This window comes from Mesoplodon densirostris, chromosome 8 (genome assembly GCF_025265405.1).
Source record: "Mesoplodon densirostris isolate mMesDen1 chromosome 8, mMesDen1 primary haplotype, whole genome shotgun sequence".
In the NCBI taxonomy this organism is placed as follows: Eukaryota; Metazoa; Chordata; class Mammalia; order Artiodactyla; family Ziphiidae; genus Mesoplodon; species Mesoplodon densirostris.
Window position 1 is genome coordinate 62,310,125 of NC_082668.1, and position 24,940 is coordinate 62,335,064.

The 24,940-nt window shown below is 35.3% G+C and overlaps 1 protein-coding gene across 1 annotated transcript in view; it reads right to left on the minus strand.

Moving 5' to 3' along the window:
- LRP1B (LDL receptor related protein 1B) overlaps positions 1-24,940 on the minus strand; it is a 1,545,691-nt gene that overhangs the window by 956,840 nt on the left and 563,911 nt on the right. Inside the window, exon 7 of the mRNA XM_060105953.1 lies at positions 6,058-6,220. Within this exon, the coding sequence (XP_059961936.1) occupies positions 6,058-6,220 (163 nt within the window). The remainder of the gene's footprint in view (positions 1-6,057; positions 6,221-24,940) is intronic.

Sequence of the window (24,940 nt, forward strand, 5' to 3'; positions counted from 1 at the left end):
GTGAAGGATACAGGAAATATCTATTTATCTAATCTATCTATCTAGATATAGATAATGTTTCTGTGTGTGAGTATGAGGGTATGTGTAGAGAGTAGTTCTTCCTTAAAAAGTCAGGACCCACAATTTGCAACATATCACAATAGGAATGTGAATTTCAAAAGATTAGGGGCAGTCATGAATTGTAGATGAGCATCCAACCCACCAAGACTGATACTTCCAAGAGGAGAAAACAATACATAGGGGAATATCTTTAGATACTTCCTAATGTTCAAACCCATAGAAACTTCAGATTCATCTGAATCCTCAAATCAGTAGATAGTGGTTAGTTGTAGGGGTGCAATCTGTAGCTTTAATTTGCCTACAGTGTACAGTAGTACTGCTTTACCCATGGGGGATACATTCCAGGACCTCCAGTGAATGCCTGAAATCATGGATAGTACCAAACCATATATATATATATATATATAGCTGTCCCTCAGTATTTATGGGAGATAGGTTCCAGAAGCCCCTATGGATCCCCAAATCCACTCTCTTACATAAGATTGAGTACTACAATAAATATAGTCAGCCCTCCATATCCATGGTTTCAACCAACCATGGGGTGAAATTTCAAGTTGAATCCATGGATGTGGGTCCATGGTTAGTTGAATCCTTGGATATAAAACCCACAGACACAAAACCTGCAGATATGGAGGGCTGACTGTATGTGTTTCCTATACATACATACATATGGTAAAGTTTAATTTATAAGTTAGCCACAGTAAGAGATTAAAAACAATAACAATAAAATAGAACAATGAGAACAATATATTATATAATACTGTAATGAAAGTTTTGTGACTGTGGTCTCTCTCTCTCAAAATATCTTATTGTATAAATATAATGCCTTTTCCATCTTAACTAACCGCTTATGCACTGCAGCCATAACTTTTGCAGTTTCAGGCATAACAGCAAAACTAGCATGAATTTCTTCTTCCGTCTTCACAATTTCATGGATAGGAGATTTGTTCTTGCTATACATCTTAGCACCTTGGCAATTTCTTTTCTTTTCGTATTAAGTTGAGAACTTTCACCTTTTCCTTAAAGAAAGCACTTTATGGCTTCTCTTTTGCTTATCCAAATTCAGCATCACTACTTTTGTGCTTTGGGGCCATTATTAAGTAAAATAAGGTTTACTTGAACACAAGCACTGAGATACTGTGACAGTGGATCTGAAAACATAGACTACTAAGTGCCTAATGATCAGGGTACGTCGGACAAAGGGATGATTCACATCTCAGCAGGGACAGAGCTGGATGGCACTACACTACTCAGAACATTGAGTCATTTAACACTCACAAATTAGTTATTTGTGGAATTTTTTCATAGTTCTGGACCATGGTTGACCACAAGTAACTAAAACCACAGAAAGCAAAACTGGATAAAGGGGAACTGCTGTAGCCTGACGTATTTAATAGCCAAAACTCTGCAACAATTCTACTGTCCTACTGCAAGTGCCTAGTGAGTGCAGGCTGCAACTTGGAACCTGGGCTGGCTCTACGGGCCACCTCATGGATGTGAGAAATTTGGTATCTATCCCAAGGCTCCCCTTGTTACAAAACTTCCTTCATGGTCATAGGCAGACCTACTTCATTTTCTAGCTTCCAACATTCACACAGCATCTCAGATTAGAATTTCATTAGTCAGTGCTGCTCCCTGATAGCTGTTAACTTTGATTCTATTTTTAATTTCTCAGCCATGACTAGTTTCACCAACAGTGGGGATCCAGGTGGGTGTTGAGAAAGGGTTTATTATCTATTAAACACTGTCAATCACTCCTGTGTGAATTCAACTTCTGAGACTTAAGTTTCAGTCCTCCTCTGCCTCCTGGCAGATGGACTGCTTTTATAGAGAACAAAGACAACACATTTTTCCCCTTAATACTGACAAGCGGTCATGGATTCACAAATAAATCCTACAGATCACTCTGCCATTCATTCTCAACAAGTCAAAAGTCCATCCTACATAGAAAAAGGGTATACATAGTACTTGGAACATAGTCAATTTCTGCTGTTTCACATGATATGGGGGATTTCCCTTCTCCCTCAATTTGGCCATCTCACATAACTTTACTGAATATGAGTTCTATACATGGTACCTCAAGTCCCCCAAAATATTTTCCTAAATTTTCAAATCCAACTTCATCCCTAAAAATATCTCTTCAATTTTACTCTGTTTTTCTAATATTTATCATCCTTAGGATTAATTGATCCTCACTTTTGCAATAGTGTTGTAACGATTTGATAATTATGGTGAAATGTATTCTTGTATCAAGTTTAGTGTGATGATTTTAATTTAATAGCAAACTTAGAGCCACATCCTAGAACCAAAATTGTATACTAGTTCCACTCCTGTCCTCAGTTACAACCCTCATCAGACTCAAACACTATATGGTTTATTACTGAAAAAATTTCATATTAAAAAATACAGTTCAACTGACAAAGGTAAGTGTGAAGGGATTTTATTCTTTACCTTTATCTTTTGAAAGACCTTGAATGTAATCCAAACATATCTTTCACAACATAAATTATGAAAATGGTTTCCTCTGCTACTTTCTTCTCTATACCTACAGTTACTCTGTACTTTTTATCCTCCAGCATCACATATACATTTCATCTTTACTCCCAGGTCATATCACTTTATTTTCTCATTTCCCCTCCTTTTACTCAGTACTTGATTATATAATAGATTTAGTCTCTTTGAAGTAAGTCATTTCAGGAGCATTTGTAGTAGAAAGAGAATTAGGCTGGAAATGAAAAGATCCATCTTTAATGAGGTGGAATATTGGTCTCATCACTCAATTCACAGCAGTATTGTAAGTGTTGGAAAGATTAGTAGTTATTTTTAAGGCAACATGAAAAAGAGAACTTCACATATTCTACAACTCAAACAGTGTTAAAGTGCTTTATATGTTTGGCATCACTTAAATCTCACAACAGCCCTTTAGTGGATTATCATTATTCATATTTTTAAGGTAAGAAAATAAAGATACAAAGAGGCATCCAACATCACACAGCTAGTAACTAGGCAGGATTTGATCCTAGGGAGAGTGACTTCAGATTAAATTCATAATCATTAAACAAGCAGAGCTCTAATAACAACTATCAGAAAAGCTATTTTTGATATTGGTTGGACTATAATCTCTATGCTACCTTCAAACTCTAATGACTGTATAGAAGTAATTTTAGAAATTTCTTCAAGAAACCATTGGAAGAAAATATTGCTAAAATTTGAAATGAAGAAGAAAATCTCAAGAAGTATCTCCAGAAAAATAGCCTGAATTAATGAGTCAATATCAACATCACAAAAACAAAGAAAATGAATTAAAAATGTTTATAAACAATCTCCTCCTGGCAAATTTGGATTGGAGCCTGGCCCAAGTCATATTGATAGTCTAGAGAAAATTACTAATCTATATTCAACCTGTGGAGAAGTAAAAAATAAATTAAAAAATTTTAGAATGATAATAATGATAATATTGTAAAACTTCTTAGATAAAAAAGGAACTAGGAGGTTGAGAAAAGTAAAAAGTACAGCCAAGTAAAAAATATTTCTTTTCAATGCAGCCTGTGGGGAGGTAAGGCAAATCTCCAGCCATTTCCATACATATTAAGGTCAAGCTCTAAGAGTCGGGTCAGACTTTTAAGACATTCTGATGTTTTCTGAACTGAAGTTATAACAGACAGAGCCAAAGAAATATACCTCAGACAATTAGGAAAACGTGGGAGAAATTTCACTGGTGGTGCATGTCCCCTTTAGTAGGTCATGCAGAGTTGTTCTAACCTCAACTATTCAAATTACCCTTGAGTTCCCAAAAGTAGAAGTTAAAGGAAAAAAAAAAAAAGAAAAAACCTGCTGTTCCTTCCCTAGATAGCATCACATTAAACCTAGCCAAATTTCTGATACAGTATGAAGAGAAAAATAAATATTTTTTAAGTGTCCTATTACAAATGGGATTATACTTATAAAAGAGCATAGCTTTTCCTCCTCTGATTCCTAGAATTCAGGATTGAAACACGGTGATAGAGAGACAGAGCAAACTCAAACAAAAAAATTTCCAAAGAACCTACTGTGATAAATGATACATGACAAAATTACACTTAAACAGTAAAGGAATCCAGGGCCCAAAGGAATCCAGAAGAAAATAAGCACAAACAGTGTAAGGGTTTTCTACTCCTAATTCCTTTGACAAAAATGACAAAGTATGGTTCTTTCATGTAATGACAGGGAGAAATAGGAAGCTTGAGAACATAAAACATGTTGCTTTTCAGAAAGGGAGATGGTGTCACATATATTATATTTCAGGTTGGCAGTTTTATTTGAAAAGGGTCTCTGGATCTTTGTTTTTAAGAATGGGGAAAGATTGGGACTTCTCTGGTGGTCCGGTGGCTAAGTTCCCAATGCTGGGGGCCTGTGTTCGATCCCTGGTGAGGTAACTAGATCCCACATGCCACAACTAAGACTCGGCACAGCCAAATAAATACATAAATGTTTAAAAAAAAAAATGGGGAAGGATAAGAGTGGTATAAAAACGGGAGAAACACAATAGCTTCACCTCAACATTTCTGACAGACAAGACTATCTAAAGGCTAATTTTAAATTCAATTAGCACATCCAGGGAAAAACACGCAAGCAAATATATTTCTAAACAGAATGCCAAAAGAATGCTGTTAGCACATTTGTAATTTTCCAGTTCTTCCTTACTACACTTAACCAACACCCAAACAAATCAGTTTAAATACAATTTCTCTTACTTATGTCTTTTGAAGCATCACTGCAGTCAGATTGAGTCAAGTAACCATCTGCTGCAAATACAAATAGAGCTACATTCAAGCATTATATTACACGGCCTTCCTAGCAAAGCTCTTACGTGCAAGCTGTTCTTGTCAAAATCAGAACCATTGTGATGATACATCTTAATATTCAATCAGACTTTAAGAGTGACAAAAGTCCACATATGGATGACAGCTGGTTCTTCAGTAAATATTTTCCCATTTATTGAATGGGGACTTATGCCAGTTTAGGATATGTTCCATCAGACATTTCAGCCTGAACTGCTTGGGGACGATTAAAACAATAACAAGTATAATATTTTAGTTTTCAAATCTTTGCTACAACTTACATCTGAAAAAAGCACCAGCTCTTTCAACTAAAGTTTTACACTAAGCCATTAATTTGAAAGTATCCTTTCCCAATAGTTACTGGGAAAAAAAACTGGCTTTAGAGAACTTTATACAATACCATAGTGTTTGTAAAATTAAAGCATAATTCCTATATTAATTTTCTAATTATATGAACAGAGTTTTGGGGAATTTAAACATGTATACTTATATTTTGAAAAATTATGAAATATTAAAAAAAGATGAATGAGTCTATTAGCTAAAAGAAGTTCAGATAAAATGAGGTCTCTTTTTAACCAATAGAGTGGCTTGCAAAATTGGAAAGTCAAAGAAAAAGTGAAGATGGATTCTGATGATTAATTCTGTAGCTCCATAATAATATAGTGTTTACACATCAGTAGTTAGAGAAAAAAACAATGGTTTCAACTAACAAAGACAACCTTAATGTTTTACTAGTACCGTTGAACATGTGTTATGCCCTTTCATAAATACTAAATGTTGTGTTGGAGCTAAGTTTGTTAATATTCCATATTTCAGGTAGTATTTTTGAAGTCTGCTAACCACAAGGTCCACTGCTAAATAACTTAAGTCTCCTCTCTTTAACCTAAAACTATGCTGAGGGTCTTCTCTGGCAACCCCAAAGCAATTCTTGGAAGAGTAGTGGGTTGTCTGTGTCTTAGGTTAGCTCTGCAATACTGATGTGTTAAGGAATTGGTATGCCCCAGCTTCTGAATGGTAGATTAGAACTTCTTTTTTCCTTCCTGCAATGCAACTGCTCAAATAAACATTAAGAACATTTTATGAGCCTGTCGTCTTACATTCCACAACTCTTGTCAGACTCTGATTTTTTTAAACGGAAATTATTTAAGATCAAACACTATAAAGAAGAATTTCTTACCCTGCTGTTGGATCTACTGCTATTGCCTTAGGATTATGAAGTTCCAGGTCAATCAGGGTGACACACACAGACCCGTTGTAATTACACACAAAGATCCGATCACTGACATGGTCCACAAAATAGAGATTTCTGGTGAGCCAGTCAATCGCCATTTGTTGCACATCTGAAAAACACACACACAAAATCACTGAATCACAGGTGCGAATCTAGTATCATAAGCCAAAGAGTACATAAGTCTGCCCAAACCACCACAGAGGATATTCCAAAAGTACAGGCAGTTTTATGATTAAAAAAAAAAAAAAAAAAAAAACTGCAAGGATAATTTCTTGCTATGCCAAAGTAAGTAAGTAGTTATTCTGTAAAATAATGACTACCTCTTGATACCTTTCTTCTTGCTATCTAAGGACTGAGGATGACCTAGATAAAAGGACAAGGAGTTTCTAAATCCTAAAGAATAGGTATTTACAATAAAATATTTCTCCTAGTTTTTGCATTTGTCCAAATAGTTCATTTAACCCAATGGGCATAAGTGGTTCAGTGACACAGCTAAATGCTTTAGTAATAAGAGGAGTAAATACTTTTTGTGAACTAAGTAAACTCTTATTTTCAGATCCTCTTCTATTAAAAAAAAAAAAAAAAAGGAGAGCTGTAAATACCTTTATTTACAAAAAGTATCCAGTACTTGGAAATAAAGTAAAAGGAGGAATAATATGTCCTTTTGATGGCATATGTAGGCAATGAAAACAGGATTGCTCAAAGATTGATTAAACCTCTAGAAGAGCACTGTTGAACACTACTTTCTGCAATATTGGAAATATTATATTATCTATGCTGTGCAAGAAAATAACGACTGTGTCTAGTGAGCATTTAAAATGTGGCTAGTGTGACTGAAAAACCGAACCTTTATTGAATTTCACTTTAATTAATTCAAATTTAAATTTTAAAAAATGAGGAAGCTAGTGATTCAGATGGATGGTGAAACTCTAGAAGAATGTATCTGTTTTTGTTTTTGTTTGTTAACACCTTTATTGGAGTATAATTGCTTTACAATGTTGTGTTAGCTTCTGTTGTATAACAAAGTGAATCAGCTATATGTATACATATATCCCCATATCCCCTCCCTCTTGCGTCTCCCTCCCACCCTCTCTATCCCACTTCTCTAGGTGGTCACAAAGCACCAAGTTGACCTCCCCGTGTGATGCAGCTGCTTCCCACTCTCTGGAGAGTTTTTATCATAAATGGGTGTCAAATTTTGTCGAAAGCTTTTTCTGCATCTATTGAGATGATCATGTGGTTTTTCTCCATCAATTTGTTAATATGGTGTATCACATTGACTGATTTGCCTACACTGAAGAATCCTTGCATTCCTGGGATAAACCCCACTTGATCATGGTGTATGATCCTTTTAATGTGCTGTTGGATTCTCTTTGCTAGTATTTTGTTGAGGATTTTTGCCTCTATGTTCATCAGTGATATCGGCCTGTAGTTTTCTTTTTTTTGTGACATCTTTGTGTGGTTTTGGTATCAGGGTGATGGTGGCCTTGTAGAATGAGTTTGGGAGTGTTCCTCCTTCTGCTATATTTTTGAAGAGTTTGAGAAGGATAGGTGTTAGCTCTTTGTATCTGTTTTTGACTTGAGTATTTTCTATTTGATCAGAACTACACTGTGAAATTTCATGCTAATCTGTTGATATTTATCTAGGAGAAAGGATAACCCTCAAAATTCTAGTCTCTTAGCCTGTGAGGCACTGACCATTTCTATACCTAACTACAGATCTCATTTAAACATTCCTTTTCTTTAAGATGCCTAGAAGCATTCAATTCCACTAATGCTCTTAGATCATCAGTATTGGGCTGGTTCTCCCAATAATGTCATACATAAATTTCTGGTCCATATTAATTCCTGAATTTTATGACAGTGATATATTTATCTATTGAAAATTATAATTTGATACCTCCTTGTTTGAACTTAATATGGATCTGTGATTCATTGGCTAAGTAGAGTTTCTTTCTGTAATCTGAACCTAAATACGCTTCTTGCTCTATGCTTCAAAAAGACTCTTGGTAACATGTTGCTATGTGAATGATATTCTTTCAATAGAAAACTAACATAGATGCTTATGCCATCATTATATTCATAATGGTATATATATATTGTCAAAGCAAGGTAGAGAAAGCAACAATTTTGTGGGAATTTCTATCAGTCCCTGCAAGGGCAAGCAAAAAGTAGATATCGCAGTTCACTAGATGCAGATTGCCAGTCTATCAATTACAGTTTCATTTCTGAATTACACAGTCTTTATGGAAACATAAGCATTTAAATGTTCCACAAAGTACATGAATCAGTTCAGCAGCCAGGAGTTTTAAATTTCTGAACTATTTTTTTCTGGCTCCAGAAATGTGGAAATGTATACTTAGCTTTGTTTTTTTATTCCCTTTGCATTATTATAGCAGCTAGAGAACAGAACCCACTGTTTCAAATGCCATTTCAGATACCTAAGGTTCAGATAAATTATGTGTCAAAGTCCATTCAATGACCTATCTCTCATGCTAGGCATGCAGTTGGTTTAGTCTATACAATTGTAAATTCAGACAAAAGAGCCATTTGACAGCATTCACAACTTCTTTCAACTCTGTATGGCTGCAGAAAGATGCTCTGCTACTGAAACAATACGTATTGTTAACAATATCCTAGTTTGAAGCGGCAAGGTCTCACTAAAGAACCTAATAATTAGCCAAACAGTAACTGTGGGAATTGGCATTGTTTCCTTTTCCTATATTTGAAGTTTCTATCTGCTTTTAATGTGATGTTTATTGAGATTAGAGAATTAAAGCAATTAAACAAAGAATTTCAGTAAGCAAGCCAATAGATAGATAGATAGATAGATAGATAGATAGATAGATAGATGACTTGAATATTTTAGGAGATTTTTACATTACAAAATTGTCTCTAAAATTTTAGTAAGACCCTTATTACTTTACTGTTACTAGAAAAAAAATACATATGTTCCTGTTATTCTGTTTCTCTAGTTGCCTTTTATTCATTCTTCAACCAAAAGTGCCCAGGATTTTGCCCTCACTGTTCTTTTCAAATAGCTGCTTTATGGTCATTCAGAATTTCTTACTTGCCAAAAGCAAAGTTTGCTTTTCTGTTCATATCTACAACATCTGAAAGTATTGACCACATTCTTCTGAATCATAAAATAATCTAAATATCAATATTGATAAACTCTTAAATTACAGTGAAAAAATATTGAAAGTATTTTGAAACTTGTTAAAGTATTATGTAAATATAAGTAACTTTATCTTTTTAAAATCCAATATATGTTAGGTGTAAAAACTTAAAGCTGTACCCAGTGGAAATTAATTTAAAAATTCAAGGGAAAAGTTTTAAAAAAGAAGATACTTATGATAATCTATAATTGGATAAAAAAATGTTACATCAGCTTTTTCATCACATCATAAGGCAAGGAGTTAATTAACAGAATTGATGAATGCAGAACTTAAACACTTTTGATTCACTACAGTGCAATATATGCTCAGTGTCATGGATTAAATTGTTTTCCCCGCAAATTCATATGTTAAAGTCCTAATGCCCAGCACCTCAAAATGTGACTATATTTGGAAATAAAATCTTTAAAGAGATTATTATATTAAAATGGGGCCATTAGGGTGGGCTCTAAACCAAACTTACTGATGTCCTTATAAAAAGAGATTAGGACATACAGAGACAACACTGGGGCTACCTGCACTTAGAGGAAAGGCCATCAGCAAGCCAAGGAGAGAGGTCTCAGAAAGTTCAAACCTGCAGCACCTTGATCTTGGACTTCCAGCCTTCAGGACTATGAGAAAACAGATTTCTGGTTTTTGAGCCACCCAGTCTGTGAGGTTTTGTTATGGCAGCTCTAGCAAATAATACTACTCAAGTATTATTTCAAGTATTATTCAGTAGAGTAGTTTATGCCACAAAATAATTGAGAACAAAGTCAAAATCTTGCTAAGAAAAAATATAAAAGGAATGTCTGCATGTATGTTTAATGTCATACTAGACCATTGTCTAATAGGCCCTTTCAAAGACTGTTTAGTTCCTCTAGGGAATATACCTTTGTTTAATTTACAATTTAATATTGATTAGGTCCCAGTCTCTATGAATTTAAATATTAATGTGTAGATTGATACATTAAAAATAATTTTTGTCCAATAGAGATGCAAATGATTTCCATCAGGTAGTAAATATAACCCCAGTTTTACTGTCCAGTATGACATTAACTAGTTTTATATCTCGCTTTATAATCTTAATCCAGAATTTTTTCTTTCACTGATTGTAAATACTTCAGTCTTTTCTGTACTTCTTTGAACCAGATTTACCATCCTGCTGGTTCTCTTATTAATAAGCTAAATAATTCCTTAATATACATTCATTAACTATTTGTACAAGTCATGTTTTTAACTTTTTGAAAATTATATATTGACAAAGTTGAGTACTTGATTTTTCTTTAATTATTTGCTACATTTAACTAGCCAGAAATAGCAAATATAAATGTCCACAAGATTAGAAAGATAACATAAATAGGTAAAACCTGTTCAGAGGGATTATGACAAACCTAGATGATGACTTAAATGTATACATCTCCCTGAAAAAGAAGACTCAATTTCAGCTGATTGTTTTGATACAGAAATGCTTTATTGTTTCAAAGAAGCACAAAATAAGAATTTCTGAACTTCATTTGAAGTCTGCCCATTTTTAAATACGGTAAACTGATTTTTTTTAAATTATAAAGTATTTTGTGTTTCAAACAAAACCTGTCTGTGACTAAACTGGATCAAAGGCCTCTAGTGTGATTATACCAAAGTAAAGCAGTGTATATCATTTAGTTCAGCCTAATTCCCTACTTAGAGTATGTTCTACTTCATAAAAGCCTCTGCTTTTGTAGTAAATAAATATAATATCCAGTTTACAAAGTGTCCAGGGGATTAAATCAGACAACACACATTAAGAATCCAGTAAAATGACATGTAGTAGGTATTCCACAGATATTAGTTGCTTCCCAGAGGGAACTAAAAGACTACACTTTAGCTTATGTTTCTGTGACAGCATATAATGAGCACACACTAGAAAATAGCACAGTACTAGCAATACATAAGCTAAGTGATAATAAGTTAGTAGTTTTGATAATCTAAAAAATGTGTCCACAAACATTTTGATACTCTCCCTTGCAAAAGGTAGAGCTTAATTCTACTCCACTTGAATGCGGACTGTTCTTTGTGACTGGTTTGTACTAAATAGAATGTGGTACAAACTTAGAGAACAAACTTATGGTTACCAGGGAGGAGGGGTCAGGGGGAGGGATAGTTAGGGAGTCTGGGATTGACATGTACACACTGTTATATTTAAAATGGGAAGCCAACAAGGACCTACTGTATAGCACAGGGAAATCTGTTCAATATTATGTAACAATCCCATTTATTATGTAAATGGGAAAAGAACTTGAAAAAGAATAGATACGTGTATATGTATAACTGAATCACTTTGCTGTACAACTGAAACTAACACAACATTGTTAATCACCTATACTCAAATATAAAATAAAAAGTTAAAAAAATAAATAAATAGAATGTAGTAGAAATGACACAGTGTGATTTTCAAGACTAAGTCATAAAAGGTATTATAACTTCCATTTTGCTCTCTCTCTCTTTGGATCACTCTCTCTGGTGGAAGCCAGCTGCTATGCTATGATGATATACAAGCAACCTTGTGCCAAGGCCCACGTAGGAAAGGAGAGAAGTCTACTGCCAGTAATCACAAGAATGGGCTTGGAAGCCAGTCTTTCAGTCCCAGTGAAGCCACTGGATGCTTGCAGTCCTGGCCCACATCTTCATTACAACCTCATGAGAAACCCTATGACAACCACCTAGCTTAGCATCCCCTGAATTTCTGACTCACAGAAAGTGTAATATAATAGATGTTTGCTGTTTTTAAGCCACTAAGTTTTGAGGTAATTTGCTATGCAGAAATAGAAAACTAATACAGTAGTCAAATCCTTATAATTTTTAAAATTAGATTTTGTTGACTTCCCATCACTTGGATGTTGTTTTTAGACCTATATCTAAACTACACTGTCTATACCAATGACAGTTTTGGTTCCCTTAAATTACCTGTAATTCAACTTAATGCTAAATCATGAAGGATATTCCATAAATGCCCATAAATGAAGCCAGGGAAATTTAAAAATAACTTGTCTTGAAATTTTCTGCTCTACTTATACAAAATACGGTTCTGTGATGAAACAACTATATTTGGGCATGATCAAGATGATCCCTCACACAGTTCTCTCCTCAAGAAGGGTAGAATTAGGGCTTCCCTGGTGGCGCAGTGGTTGAGAGTCCGCCTGCTGATGCAGGGGACACGGGTTCATGCCCCGGTCCGGGAGGGTCCCGAGTGCCACAGAGCGTCTGGGCCTGTGAGCCGTGGCCACTGGGCCTGAGTGTCCGGAGCCTGTGTTCCGCAATGGGAGAGTCCACAACAGTGAGAGGCCCGCGTACCGCAAAAAAAAAAAAAAGAAGGGTAGAATTAGATAGACATTGCTAGCATCATGAAGGAAATAAAACAGGATAATGACTTCAGGACTGATCACAGAGGGCATTCTGAGGAGGATGATATTTGAACTGAGCTCAGTGTGACAAGAAGTTGTTAGGTGTGTGGAGACTTGGGGGCAGAGCCTACCAAGGAGGAATGAGCTTGGCATATGCTAAAAATGAGTAGAAGTAGGAGGAGCTATATCATAGCTTAAATATGGATGAACAATGAAAAGATGACTAAGCAAAGATTGGCAGAAATATGTAAACTACATTAAGCAGATGGACTTCATAATAATTAACTGTAAAACCAGGGGATTATTTTGTTTTAAATGTGATTTTTAAATTTTTATCATAAAGTAAGTGCACATGATTTAAAAAGTAACATCCCATCAAGGCTTACAGTGAAAAACAGCAGTGTCCACTTCATCTCTCTCTACTGTCTTTCAGTTACTATAGCTATTTCAATTGTATTTATTTCCATAATTCTATATGGCATGTCTCTACTATAATTTTAAGGTTTTTAAAGTTTGTATATAATCTATTAACTTTCTATTACACATGATTAGGAGTTAATTCTTTATACCCCTACACACACATGCACACACACTCACACTTTCTCTCCCCCATCTTCCCACAACCTTAATTTTCAGTTAAATTAATACTCAATGTTTATGTAATTATGACTATATACATTTTTGTTGTCAAATGAAAAAAGTACTATAATATGATTATACTTCCTTCTCGAACAACTTTTGTGCTTTTTTAACATTCTGAAGTTTTTTCTCTTTGCTGTAATTAATTGTTGCATAATTCAACAAAAAAAAAGAAAAACACTTCTGGGAATATAAATTGGTGCAGCCACTATGGAGAACAGCATGGAGGTTCCTCAAAAAACTAAAAAATAGGGCCTCCCTGGTGGCGCAAGTGGTTGAGGGTCCGCCTGCCGATGCAGGGGATACGGGTTCGTGCCCCGGTCTGGGAGGATCCCATATGCCGCGGAGCGGCTGGGCCCGTGAGCCATGGCCGCTGAGCCTGCGCGTCCGGAGCCTGCGCGTCCGGAGCCTGTGCTCCGCAACGGGGGAGGCCGCAGCAGTGAGAGGCCCGCATACTGCAAAAAAAAAAAAAAAAAAAAAAAAAAAAAAAAAAAAAAAAAAAAAAACTAAAAAATAGAGTATCATATAATACAGCAATCTCATTACTGGGTATATATCTGGAAATGATGAAAACTCTAATTAGAAAAGATACATGCACCCCAATGTTCATAGCAGCAATATTTACAATAGCCAAGACATGGAAACAACCTACATGTCCATCGACAGATGACTGGATAAAGTAGATATGGTACATATATACAGTGGAATATTACTTAGCCATTAGAAAAGAATGAAATAATGCAATTTGCAGCTACATGGATGGACCTAGAAATTATCATACTAAGCAAAGTAAGTCAGAAAGAGAAAGACAAATACCATATGATATCATTTATATGTGGAATGTAAAAAGAAAACAAATGAAATTATTTATAAAACAGAAACAGACTCACAGACAGAAAACAAATTTATGATTACCAAAGGGGAAGGGGGAGGGGGAAGGGATAAATGAGGATCTTGGGATTAACAGGAACATACTACTACATAAAAAATAGATAAACAACAAGAACCTCCTGTATAGCACAGGGAACAATATTCAGTACCTTGTGATAACCTATAATGGAAAAGAATATGAAAAAGAATATATATATATATATATATATATATATATATACACACACACACACACACACACACATATATATACACATACATACATATAACTGAATCACTTTGCTATACACGTAAAACCAACACAACATTGTAAATCAACTATACTTCAATTAAAAAAATAAAACCCAAAAATCTCTGAAATTCCTCTCTAAGTGGAAACACACAGAAATATACTGACTTCTTTTGCTTTTGACATCTTTCCTGTTACCTGCCTTCTTCTTGCTCCAATTTGTAGTGGCTGATTCATAGCCATGGTCTTGAAGCTTCCTCTTATCAATCCATTCATTGTTTAACTGCTTTAGAAATAAAACCTCCCATTTTCTGCTCAAGTAGGAGGTAAGAACTCGCCTGGCTGTAGAGACTGGGGGAGGGAATTTAGAAGCCTACCTATTCTCAAAATAGGTTCTAAGCTAATCCTTTTATTACTAGCCCTATCCTATATCTGCCTTCAGAAGTGCCCAGAGTCTCTAATTTTTGAACCTTTCTGGGGCTCTTCATCTTGGCACCACTTCTGTACTCAGCAAAGCAGAAAAACATTAACCTAATTCATTTATCATTTAATCATCCATTCTTTATTATCCAAAATTATCTCACATGCTTTGTCTCCTATCCTTTTCTTTTTATCATTTTTGGGTTAATACAATTAAAGACTTTTAAAAAAAAGCTGTACTTACAATGGAATTCCAGAAAAGAACGGATATACTATAAACACTTTTGCTCAATCTGCAGTGTTTAACAGAAAGTCCCTGGAGACAGTTTCAAGCGAGGAAGTTAGATAGCTGTTTAGCACTATTTAAAAGACAATTCTGGGTGCTATGTAGATGAAAGGGGAAAAATCTGAAAGCAGATGACCAATCAGGAATATCCTGTAATTTTCAGCAGAGATATTGTGGCTTCAAAGAATATCAGAGCAATGGTGAGATTATGCAGCATACACTCACCATATTTCCTTTGTCATCATTAAATATATAATCATATTTAAAGGACTGTATTTAAGTCATATTCTAGCTTAGGTGAAAGAGCCAAGAATGACAGAAATTTTGAAGACACCAAAAAAATCATAAATATTCCAAATACATATTGCTTTTATACACATTTCTGTTCTTCTCATATTTTATGACTATTTTAACTTAAAACTTTAACTTCCATTCAAATATTGTCCTTTAAGCTGTAATGTTGTCTTCACTGAAGAGAGTTATAGTGTTTCTAATGTAAATACAGAGAAGAGCAGGTAAAAATGAAATTTAAAAAATAAGATTATTAGGAAACTATTTTGCATTCCCTGATTTATGTGTCTCTTGGTTTAGGTGGGAAATTAACATTTCAGTTTTATACCACATTTCTTTGCTAGAACATATCAAAATCCCACTGAATGATGAGATGATGTAATTGCATTTATTTTTATATGTCACCACAATCAAGAAGCATGTGCTTACATTATCCCTAGATTATATTAAATAAACTGAATCGAGCAAGCAAAGTCTCTGTCTGCTTGGTATAATAATTAAAATGGTATCAAAGAAGTTCAGGAGCAGAAGAAAGAAGAGCTACAAACTGGCAGCCTGTTGAATGAAAACCACATTCACAGAAAGATAAACAAGATGAAAAGGCAGACGGCTATGTACCAGATGAAGGAACAAGATAAAACCCCAGAAAAACAACTAAATGAAGTGGAGATAGGCAACCTTCCAGAAAAAGAATTCAGAATAATGATAGTGAAGATGATCCAGGACGTCAGAAAAAGAATGGAGACAAAGATCGAGAAGATATAAAGAAATGTTTAAAAAAGACCTAGAAGAATTAAAGAACAAACAAACAGAGATGAACAATACAATAATTGAAATGAAAAATACACTAGAAGGAATCAATAGCAGAATAACTGAGGCAGAAGAATAGATAAGTGACCAGGAAGACAGAACGGTGGAATTCACTGCTGCGGAATAGAATAATAAAAAAAGAATGAAAAGAAATGAAGACAGCCTAAGAGACCTCTGGGACAACATTAAACGCAACAACATTCTCATTATACAGGTCTCAGAAGGAGAAGAGAGAGAGAAAGGACCAGAGAAAATATCTGAAGAGATTACAGTCGAAAATTCCTAACATGGGAAAGGAAATAGCCACCGAAGTCCAGGAAGTGCAGCGAGCCCCATACAGGAAAAACCCAAAGAGAAACACGCTGAGACACACAGTAATCAAATTGGCAAAAATTAAAGACAAAGAAAAATTATTGAAAGCAGCAAGGGAAAAATGACAAATAACATACATGGGAACTCCCAAAAGGTTAACAGCTGATTTCTCAGCAGAAACTCTACAAGCCAGAAGGGAGAGGCATGATATACTTAAAGTGATGAAAGGGAAGAACCTACAACCAAGATTACTCTACCCAGCAAGGATCTCATTCAGATTCGATGGAGAAATCAAAAGCTTTACAGACAAGCAAAAGCTAAGAGAATTCAGCACCACCAAACCAGCTCTACAACAAATGCTAAAGGAACTTCTCTAAGTGGGAAACACAAGAGAAGAAAAGGATCTACAAAACAAATCCAAAACAATTAAGAAAATGGTCATAGGAACATACATATCGATAATAATTACCTTAAAAGTGAATGGATTAAATGCTCCCACCAAAAGACACAGGCTTGCTGAATGGATACAAAAACAAGACCCATATATATGCTGTCTACAAGAGACCTACTTTAGACCTAGGGACACATACAGACTGACAGTGAGGGGATGGAAAAAGATAGCCCATGCAAATGGAAATCAAAAGAAAGCTGGAATAGCAATACTCATATCAGATAAAAAATACTCATATCAGAAGATATAACAATTATAAATATATATGCACCCAACATAGGAGCACCTCAATACATAAGGCAACTGCTAACAGCTATAAAAGTGGAAATCAACAGTAACACAATAATAGTGGGGGACTATAACACCTCACTTACACCAATGGACAGATCATCCAAAATGAAACTAAATAAGGAAACAGAAGCTTTAAATGACACAATAGACCAGATAGATTTAATTGATATTTATAGGACATTCCATCAGAAAACAGCAGATTACACTTTCTTCTCAAGTGCGCACGGAATATTCTCCAGGATAGATCATATCTTGGGTCACAAATCAAGCCTCAGGAAATATAAGAAAATTGAAATCATATCAAGCATCTTTTCGGACCACAATGCTATGAGATTAGAAGTCAATTATAGGGAAAAAATGTAAAAAACACAAACACATGGAGACTAAACAATATGTTAATAAAGAACCAAGAGATCACTGAAGAAATCAAAGAGGAAATCAAAAAATACTTAGAGAAAAATGACAATGAAAATATGATGATCCAAAACCTATGGGATGCAGCAAAAGCCGTTCTAAGGGGGAAGTTTATAGCTATACAAGCCTACCTCAAGAAACAAGAAAAATCTCAAGTAAACAATCTAACCTTACACCTATAGGAACTAGAGAAAGAAGAACAAACAAAACCCAAAGTTAGTAGAAGGAAAGAAATCATAAAGATCAGAGCAGAAATAAATGAAATAGAAACAAAGAAAACAATAGCAAAGATCAATAAAACTAAAAGCTGGTTCTTTGAGAACATAAACAAAATTGATAAACCATTAGCCAGACTCATCAAGAAAAAGAGGGAGAGGACTCAAATCAATAAAATTAGTGATGAAAAAGGAGAACTTACAACAGACACTGCAGAAATACAGAGCATCCTAAGAGACTACTACAAGCAACTCTATGCCAATAAAATGGACAACCTGAAAGAAATGGACAAATTCTTAGAAAGGTATAACCTTCCAAGACTGAACCTGGAAGAAATAGAAAGTATGAACAGACCAATCACAAGTAATGAAATTGAAACTGTGATTAAAAATCTGACGACAAACAAAAGTCCAGGACCATATGACTCCACAGGTGAATTTTATCAAACATTTAGAGAAGAGCTAACACCCATTCTTCTCAAACTCTTCCAAAAAATTGCAGAGGAAGGAACACTCCCAAACTCATTCTAAAAGGCCACCATCACCCTGATACCAAAACCACACAAAGATAGTACAAAAAAAGAAAATTACAGACCAATATCACTGATGAATATAGATGCAAAAATCCTCAACAAAATACTAGCAAACAGAATCCAACAACACATTAAAAGGATCACACACCATGATCAAGTGGGATTTATCCCAGGGATGCAAGGATTCTTCAGTATATGCAAATCAATCAGTGTGACACACCATATTAACAAATTGAAGAATAAAAACCATATGATCATCTCAATAGATGCAGAAAAAGCTTTTGACAAAATTCAACACCCATTTATGATAAAACCTCTCCAGAAAGTGGGCAGAGAAGCTACCTCGACATAATAAAGGCCATATATGACAAACCCACAGCAAACATCATCTCAATGGTGAAAAACTGAAAGCATTTCCTCTAAGATCAGGAAAGAGATAAGGATGTCCACTCTCACCACTATTATTCAACATAGTTTTGGAAGTCCTAGCCATGTCAAATAGAGAAGAAAAAGAAATAAAAGGAATACAAATTGGAAAAGAAGAAGTAACACTGTCACTGTTTGCAGATGACATGATACTATACATGGAGAATCCTAAAAATGCCACCAGAAAAGTACTAGAGCTAATCAATGAATTTGGTAAAGTTGCAGGATATAAAATTAATGCATAGAAATCTCTTGCATTCCTATACACTAATGATGAAAAATCTCAAAGAGAAATTATGGAAACATTCCCACTTACCATTGCAACAAAAAGAATAAAATACCGAGGAATAAACCTACCTAGGGAGACAAAAGACCTGTATGCAGAAAACTATAAGACACTGATGAAAGAAATTAAAGATGATACCAACAGATGGAGAGATATACCATGTCCTTGCATTGGAAGAATCAATATTGTGAAAATGACTATACTACCCAAAGGAATCTACAGATTCAATGCAATCCCTATCAAATTACCAATGGCATATTTTACGGAACTAGAACAAATCATCTTAATATTTGTATGGAAACACAAAAGCCCCCGAGTAGCCAAAGCAGTCTTGTGGGAAAAAAACGGAGCTGGAGGAATCAGACTCCCTGACTTCAGACTATATTACAAAGGTTCAGTAATCAAGACAATATGGTACTGGCACAAAAACAGAAACATAGATCAATGGAACAAGATAGAAAGCCCAGAGATCAACTCACACACCTACAGTCAACTAATCTATGACAAAGGAGGCAAAGATATACAATGGAGAACAGAGAGTCTCTTCAATAAGTGGTGCTGGCAAAACTGGACAGCTACATGTAAAAGAATGAAATTAGGACACTCCTTAACACCATACACAAAAATAAACTCAAAATGGATTAGAGACATAAATGTAAGACCAGACACTATAAAACTCTTAGAGGAAAACATAGGAAGAACACTCTTCGACATAAATCACAGCAAGATCTTTTTTGATCCACCTCCTAGAGTAATGGAAATAAAAACAAAAATAAACAAATGGAACCTAATGAAACTTCAAAGATTTTGCACAGCAAAGGAAACCATAAGAAGATGAAAAGACAACCCTCTTAATTGGAGAAAATATTTACAAATGAAGCAACTGACAAAGGTTTAATCTACAAAATATACAAGCAGCTCATGAATCTCAGTATCACAAAAGCAAAAAACCCAATCCAGAAATGGGCAGAAGACCTAAATAGACATTTCTTCAAAGAAGATATACAGATTTCCAACAAACACATGAAAGGATGCTCAACATCACTAATCATTAGAGAAATGCAAATCAAAACTACAATGAGGTATCACCTCACACCAGTTAGAATGGGCATCATCAGAAAATCTACAAACAACAAATGCTGGAGAGGGTGTGGAGAAAAGGGAACCCTCTTGCATGGTTGGTGGGAATGTAAATTGATACAGCCACTATGGAGAACAGTATGCAGGTTCCTTAAAAAACTAAAAATAGATTTGCCATATGATCCAACAATCCCACTACTGGGCATATACCCTGGGAAAACCATAATTCAAAAAGACTCATGCACCCCAATGTTCACTGCAGCACTATTTACAATAGCCAGGTCATGGAAGCAATCTAAATGCCCATGGACAGACGAATGGATAAAGAAGATGTGGCACATACACACAGTGGAGTATTACTCAGCCATAAAAAGGAATGAAATTGGGTCATTTGCAGAAATGAGGATGAATCTAGAGACCATAATACAGAGTGAAGTCAGTCAGAAAGAGAAAAACAAATATTGTATATTAATGCACGTATGTGGAACCTAGAATAATGTTACAGATGAACCGGTTTGCAGGGCAGAAGTTGAGTCAGAGATGTAGAGAACAAACGTATGGACACCAAGGGGGGAAAACCATGGTGGGTTGGGGAGGGGTGGTGTGCTGAATTGGGCGATTGGGATTGACATGTATACACTGATGTCTATAAGATTGATGACTAATAAGAACCTGCAGTATAAAAAAACAAACAAACCAAAAAAACCCAACTAAACTTTCTTTGGGTTATTTGTATGGAAATATGTTAATATAAATGTTTCAGACATTACATGAAATTTCTAAAAATCTTAAAAAAAAACTGAATTGTAGTGATGCCTGAACAACTTTGTAAATTTACTAAAAAGCATTGAATTGTATACTTAAACTGGATGAAATTTATGATATGTAAACTATACTTCAGTAAAGCTGCTTTTGAAAATGCAAAAAAAAAAAAGTTCAATTTGGGTGTATGGTGGGCAGGTACACCCTCAATCAGGAATAGAATCTGGCATGTTACAGAGCCCTTTTCTTTTCCTTTAAGGAAAGTTTGCCTCTTCCTAGCTCTGTTCCAATTTCTTAAATACATGAAATGTAGTCAAAGTGAGTATCAGTTTTTGGTAGGAGTAGTCACAAAGTTCTACATACAATCTGTGTATATGTCTTTATGAAAAAAGACAAAGGAGGTGTTTCTGACATGGGATGGTGAGCAGTATCAAGTATCTGTAACTTCCCTGTTCCACTATTTCTTAATTCCTTCCTCTACCTCAAGCTACAAGTCAATCATTTCCTATGGTGGATACACTTAGAAAATATTCCAATGTTATTATTCTCTCAATATAACCAAAAGACAAAAACAGTTTACACAGAGATGTCTTCTTCCCACTAGGCAAAATATTATTTTCAACCTGTAACTCAAATGGATTCATCCTTCATTCTATTTTTATCTCTTCCCACTTCACCCCATATTAAATCTATCAGGCAATCTTAAGGCCTTCATCTGAAACTGTCCACTTCTTTCCATCTCTGCTCTTACTTTCCTTGCTCAAGACATTACCTTCTCTCCCCTGGATGGTACAATAACTTAACTGGACTCTCTGCTTCCCTCCTAGATGCACTATAACAATCTTCACAGAGCACCCAAAGGGATCATTGTAAAACAAAAATTATATCATGTCAGCAAAAAAGAAAACACCATTCTTTATAGTCTGAGTTCTATGTTACATTTGATTGCCGGCTAAGACATGTCTTAACAAACTGATGGACTCTTGGGATTTACTCTCCTGTATGAATGTTTTCAAAAGTACATCACTGATATTTTGTGTGTGTGTGTGTGTGTATGTTTCTGCTTTATAACAAAGTAAATCAGTTATACATATACATATGTTCCCATATCTCTTCCCTCTTGCATTTCCCTCCCTCCCACCCTCCCTATCCCACGCTTCTATGTGGTCACAAAGCACCGAGCTGATCTCCCTGTGCTATGCAGCTGCTTCCCACTAGCTTTCTATTTTACATTTGGTAGCATCACTGATATTTTTATAAATACCTAAGTTTACTAAACTGTAGCTCAATTTTAAGTCAAAACTCTATGGAGTGTTTCTCTCTGTAACATTTTCCAGGAAGGCCACCCAGGAAATGAGGTGTAGTGGTTTACCAACTTCCATTATGTTATTGTTTCTTCTGCACAGTTTTAGTAAACAACAGGTTTTTCTCTAAATTTTGAGTCTGTATTCTTGTTTTCCAAAATATCAGTCCTCTTCTGAAAAATTTCTAATGACTTCCCTCATGTCTAGCATAAAATTCAAAGTCTTTAATGTGGCTTACAAGGCTTCTAAACCTCCCTTTTAACTCATATCTTCTTGGCTCACTTTACTCCAGCTAAACTGACATCCTTAATTTTTCTTGAATTGCAAAGAAAGCTTCCTCCTTAGGACCTCTGTACCTGATGTACAAGAAAAAAGAGTATCTGAATGTACATGGCTTTGCCCTTTCCCTTATTCAGGTATTTGCTCAAATGTTAGTTCCCAGAAAGGTCTCCCTTGACCAGTGGATATTGAGAAGACCATGCCCCCCCCCCAACCCCACATCCCCCAACAGGCACAATGACTCATTCCCACCAGTCAATATCATTGCCATCATTTAATTTTTTTTTTTGGAGCAGTCATATCGATCAAAATTAATTAATTATTTAGTAGTTCACCATCTCCCCACACTAGAATAAGCCCCATGTGATCAGGGATACTGTATGGCTCGTTCACTGCTATATTACCAAAGCCTAGAATTGTGTTTAGCCCAATGGTAAGTGTCCAATAAATATTTTCAAATCAATATGGCTCTTCTATTCCAAGTAACCTTTGCTCAAGAACCTCTTGCCTAAAATCTGTGCTTCCACCTCAACATCAGTCAGTGTAGGAGTCATCTTAAGTCACAGCTCCTTTGTTCTTTTTTTTTTTCTAAGTTTGCATTTTCTGATTGTGGGAATTTGTAAGAGTAGCTGACCGTTGAAATTGGAACTCTTTTATTATTTTTATTTATTTATGGCTGTGTTGGGTCTTCGTTTCTGTGTGAGGGCTTTCTCTAGTTGTGGCAAGCGGGGGCCACTCTTCATTGCAGTGCGCGGGCCTCTCACTATCGTGGCCTCTCTTGTTGTGAAGCACAGGCTCCAGATGTGCAGGCTCAGTAACTGTGGCTCACAGGCCTAGTTGCTCCGCAGCATGTGGGATCTTCCCAGACCAGGTCTCGAGCCCGTGTCCCCTGCATTAGTAGGCAGATTCTCAACCACTGCACCACCAGGGAAGCCCTGTTATTTAATAAGCTGTGGTATTTTCCTTGATTTTACCTGTGAGCTCAAATTTGGCAAATCACTATCCTTTACCCAGGAAAGACATATACAAGAAGGAGAGGTATCATTTAATGTGGAGGAGTAATTTTAAGAAAGGGCAATTAGGCCTTTAATAATCTGAAGGTATGAAGACCCAGGGTGTGTAACAGTAGTATGAGGGATGAGAGCGTCATATAACAGTGTGGAAGAATAATGATGACTGGTGAGCCTGAGTGACTAAGAAGAGATAATAAAACAAAGATCAGGAGAATGAACAGACAATGTTGTACTGAGGATAAAATAGCACCATAACCACTTTTGCATTAAAACTGCCACATCTTGACTTCTAGAGTCCTTCTTTTTTTTCTATTCATACCAGGAATCATTTTATGACCATCAGAGTCATGTAACTTTGTGGCTCTTATTCCTGTCCTTTAAATAAGAAGTTACTGGCACCTTGGCCCTGATTAGTCTCTGAGACTACTAGTTATCTAGACTACTTCTGTTGGCACATATTAGATTATTTTAGATTACCTTTCACCTTTTGATTCATGTCTCTAAAAAAACAGAATTTTAATTGATTCTTATTATTATATATTTATATTATTCAATTATTATATAACAGATTATATAATATATACTATATTTTATTGTTTATTATTCATAGTTGTCATATCTCTTAACCTACCCAAGTTATAGACCCAGAATCTAAAGCGCAAGTTGAAAATAATGTTTCCCCTAGGTATGAGTTCGAGTGTACAATAAGTGAATAACAGTGTGTATTGATGTAGTTTTAGTGGATTAATTCTGTTATTAAAGAGAGGTTCAGTTAAACCAATGTTATCACTTGCACTGGGCCTGGTAAAAGAAGTATCAATTGAGAAGCCCAAAGACCAAATATTTGTAGGAAGCTTCCTCAGCCATGTTTGCTATTGGCAAACATTTCAGATATTAAACTTACTCTACTGTTAGGGTCAGTTGCATAATGGTAATGAAATGGTATGAGTTCTGTGGAGACATATACATAATAAAAATCAATTAATGCCTTTGGATTGCTTTTTCTTTTTTAAGAGTCAAATCCAATGATCAAAACCAGTCACCAGGTGATTAATTTGTTTGACATGAGTGGAAATTATTTCTAGGAGTCACACTGAGGCATCCTGAAAGGTATTAGGGCATTTCTGAATTGAGGAATGACACAGAAGAAATGAGGATTTAAGCTAGTCCAGCAACGATGAGCTTACAGTTCTCCACCTCAGACATTTTATTCTACAGCTAACCTAAGATTTATACAAATGGAGGCAGAGTGTTATTTTTCTGGGGATTTGTCCCATGACACTCTAGATGGGTACATTAGGAAAGAAATATACTTATATTTTTAGAATGAAAGAAGAATGTCTTCTCTTTTCATTTTAA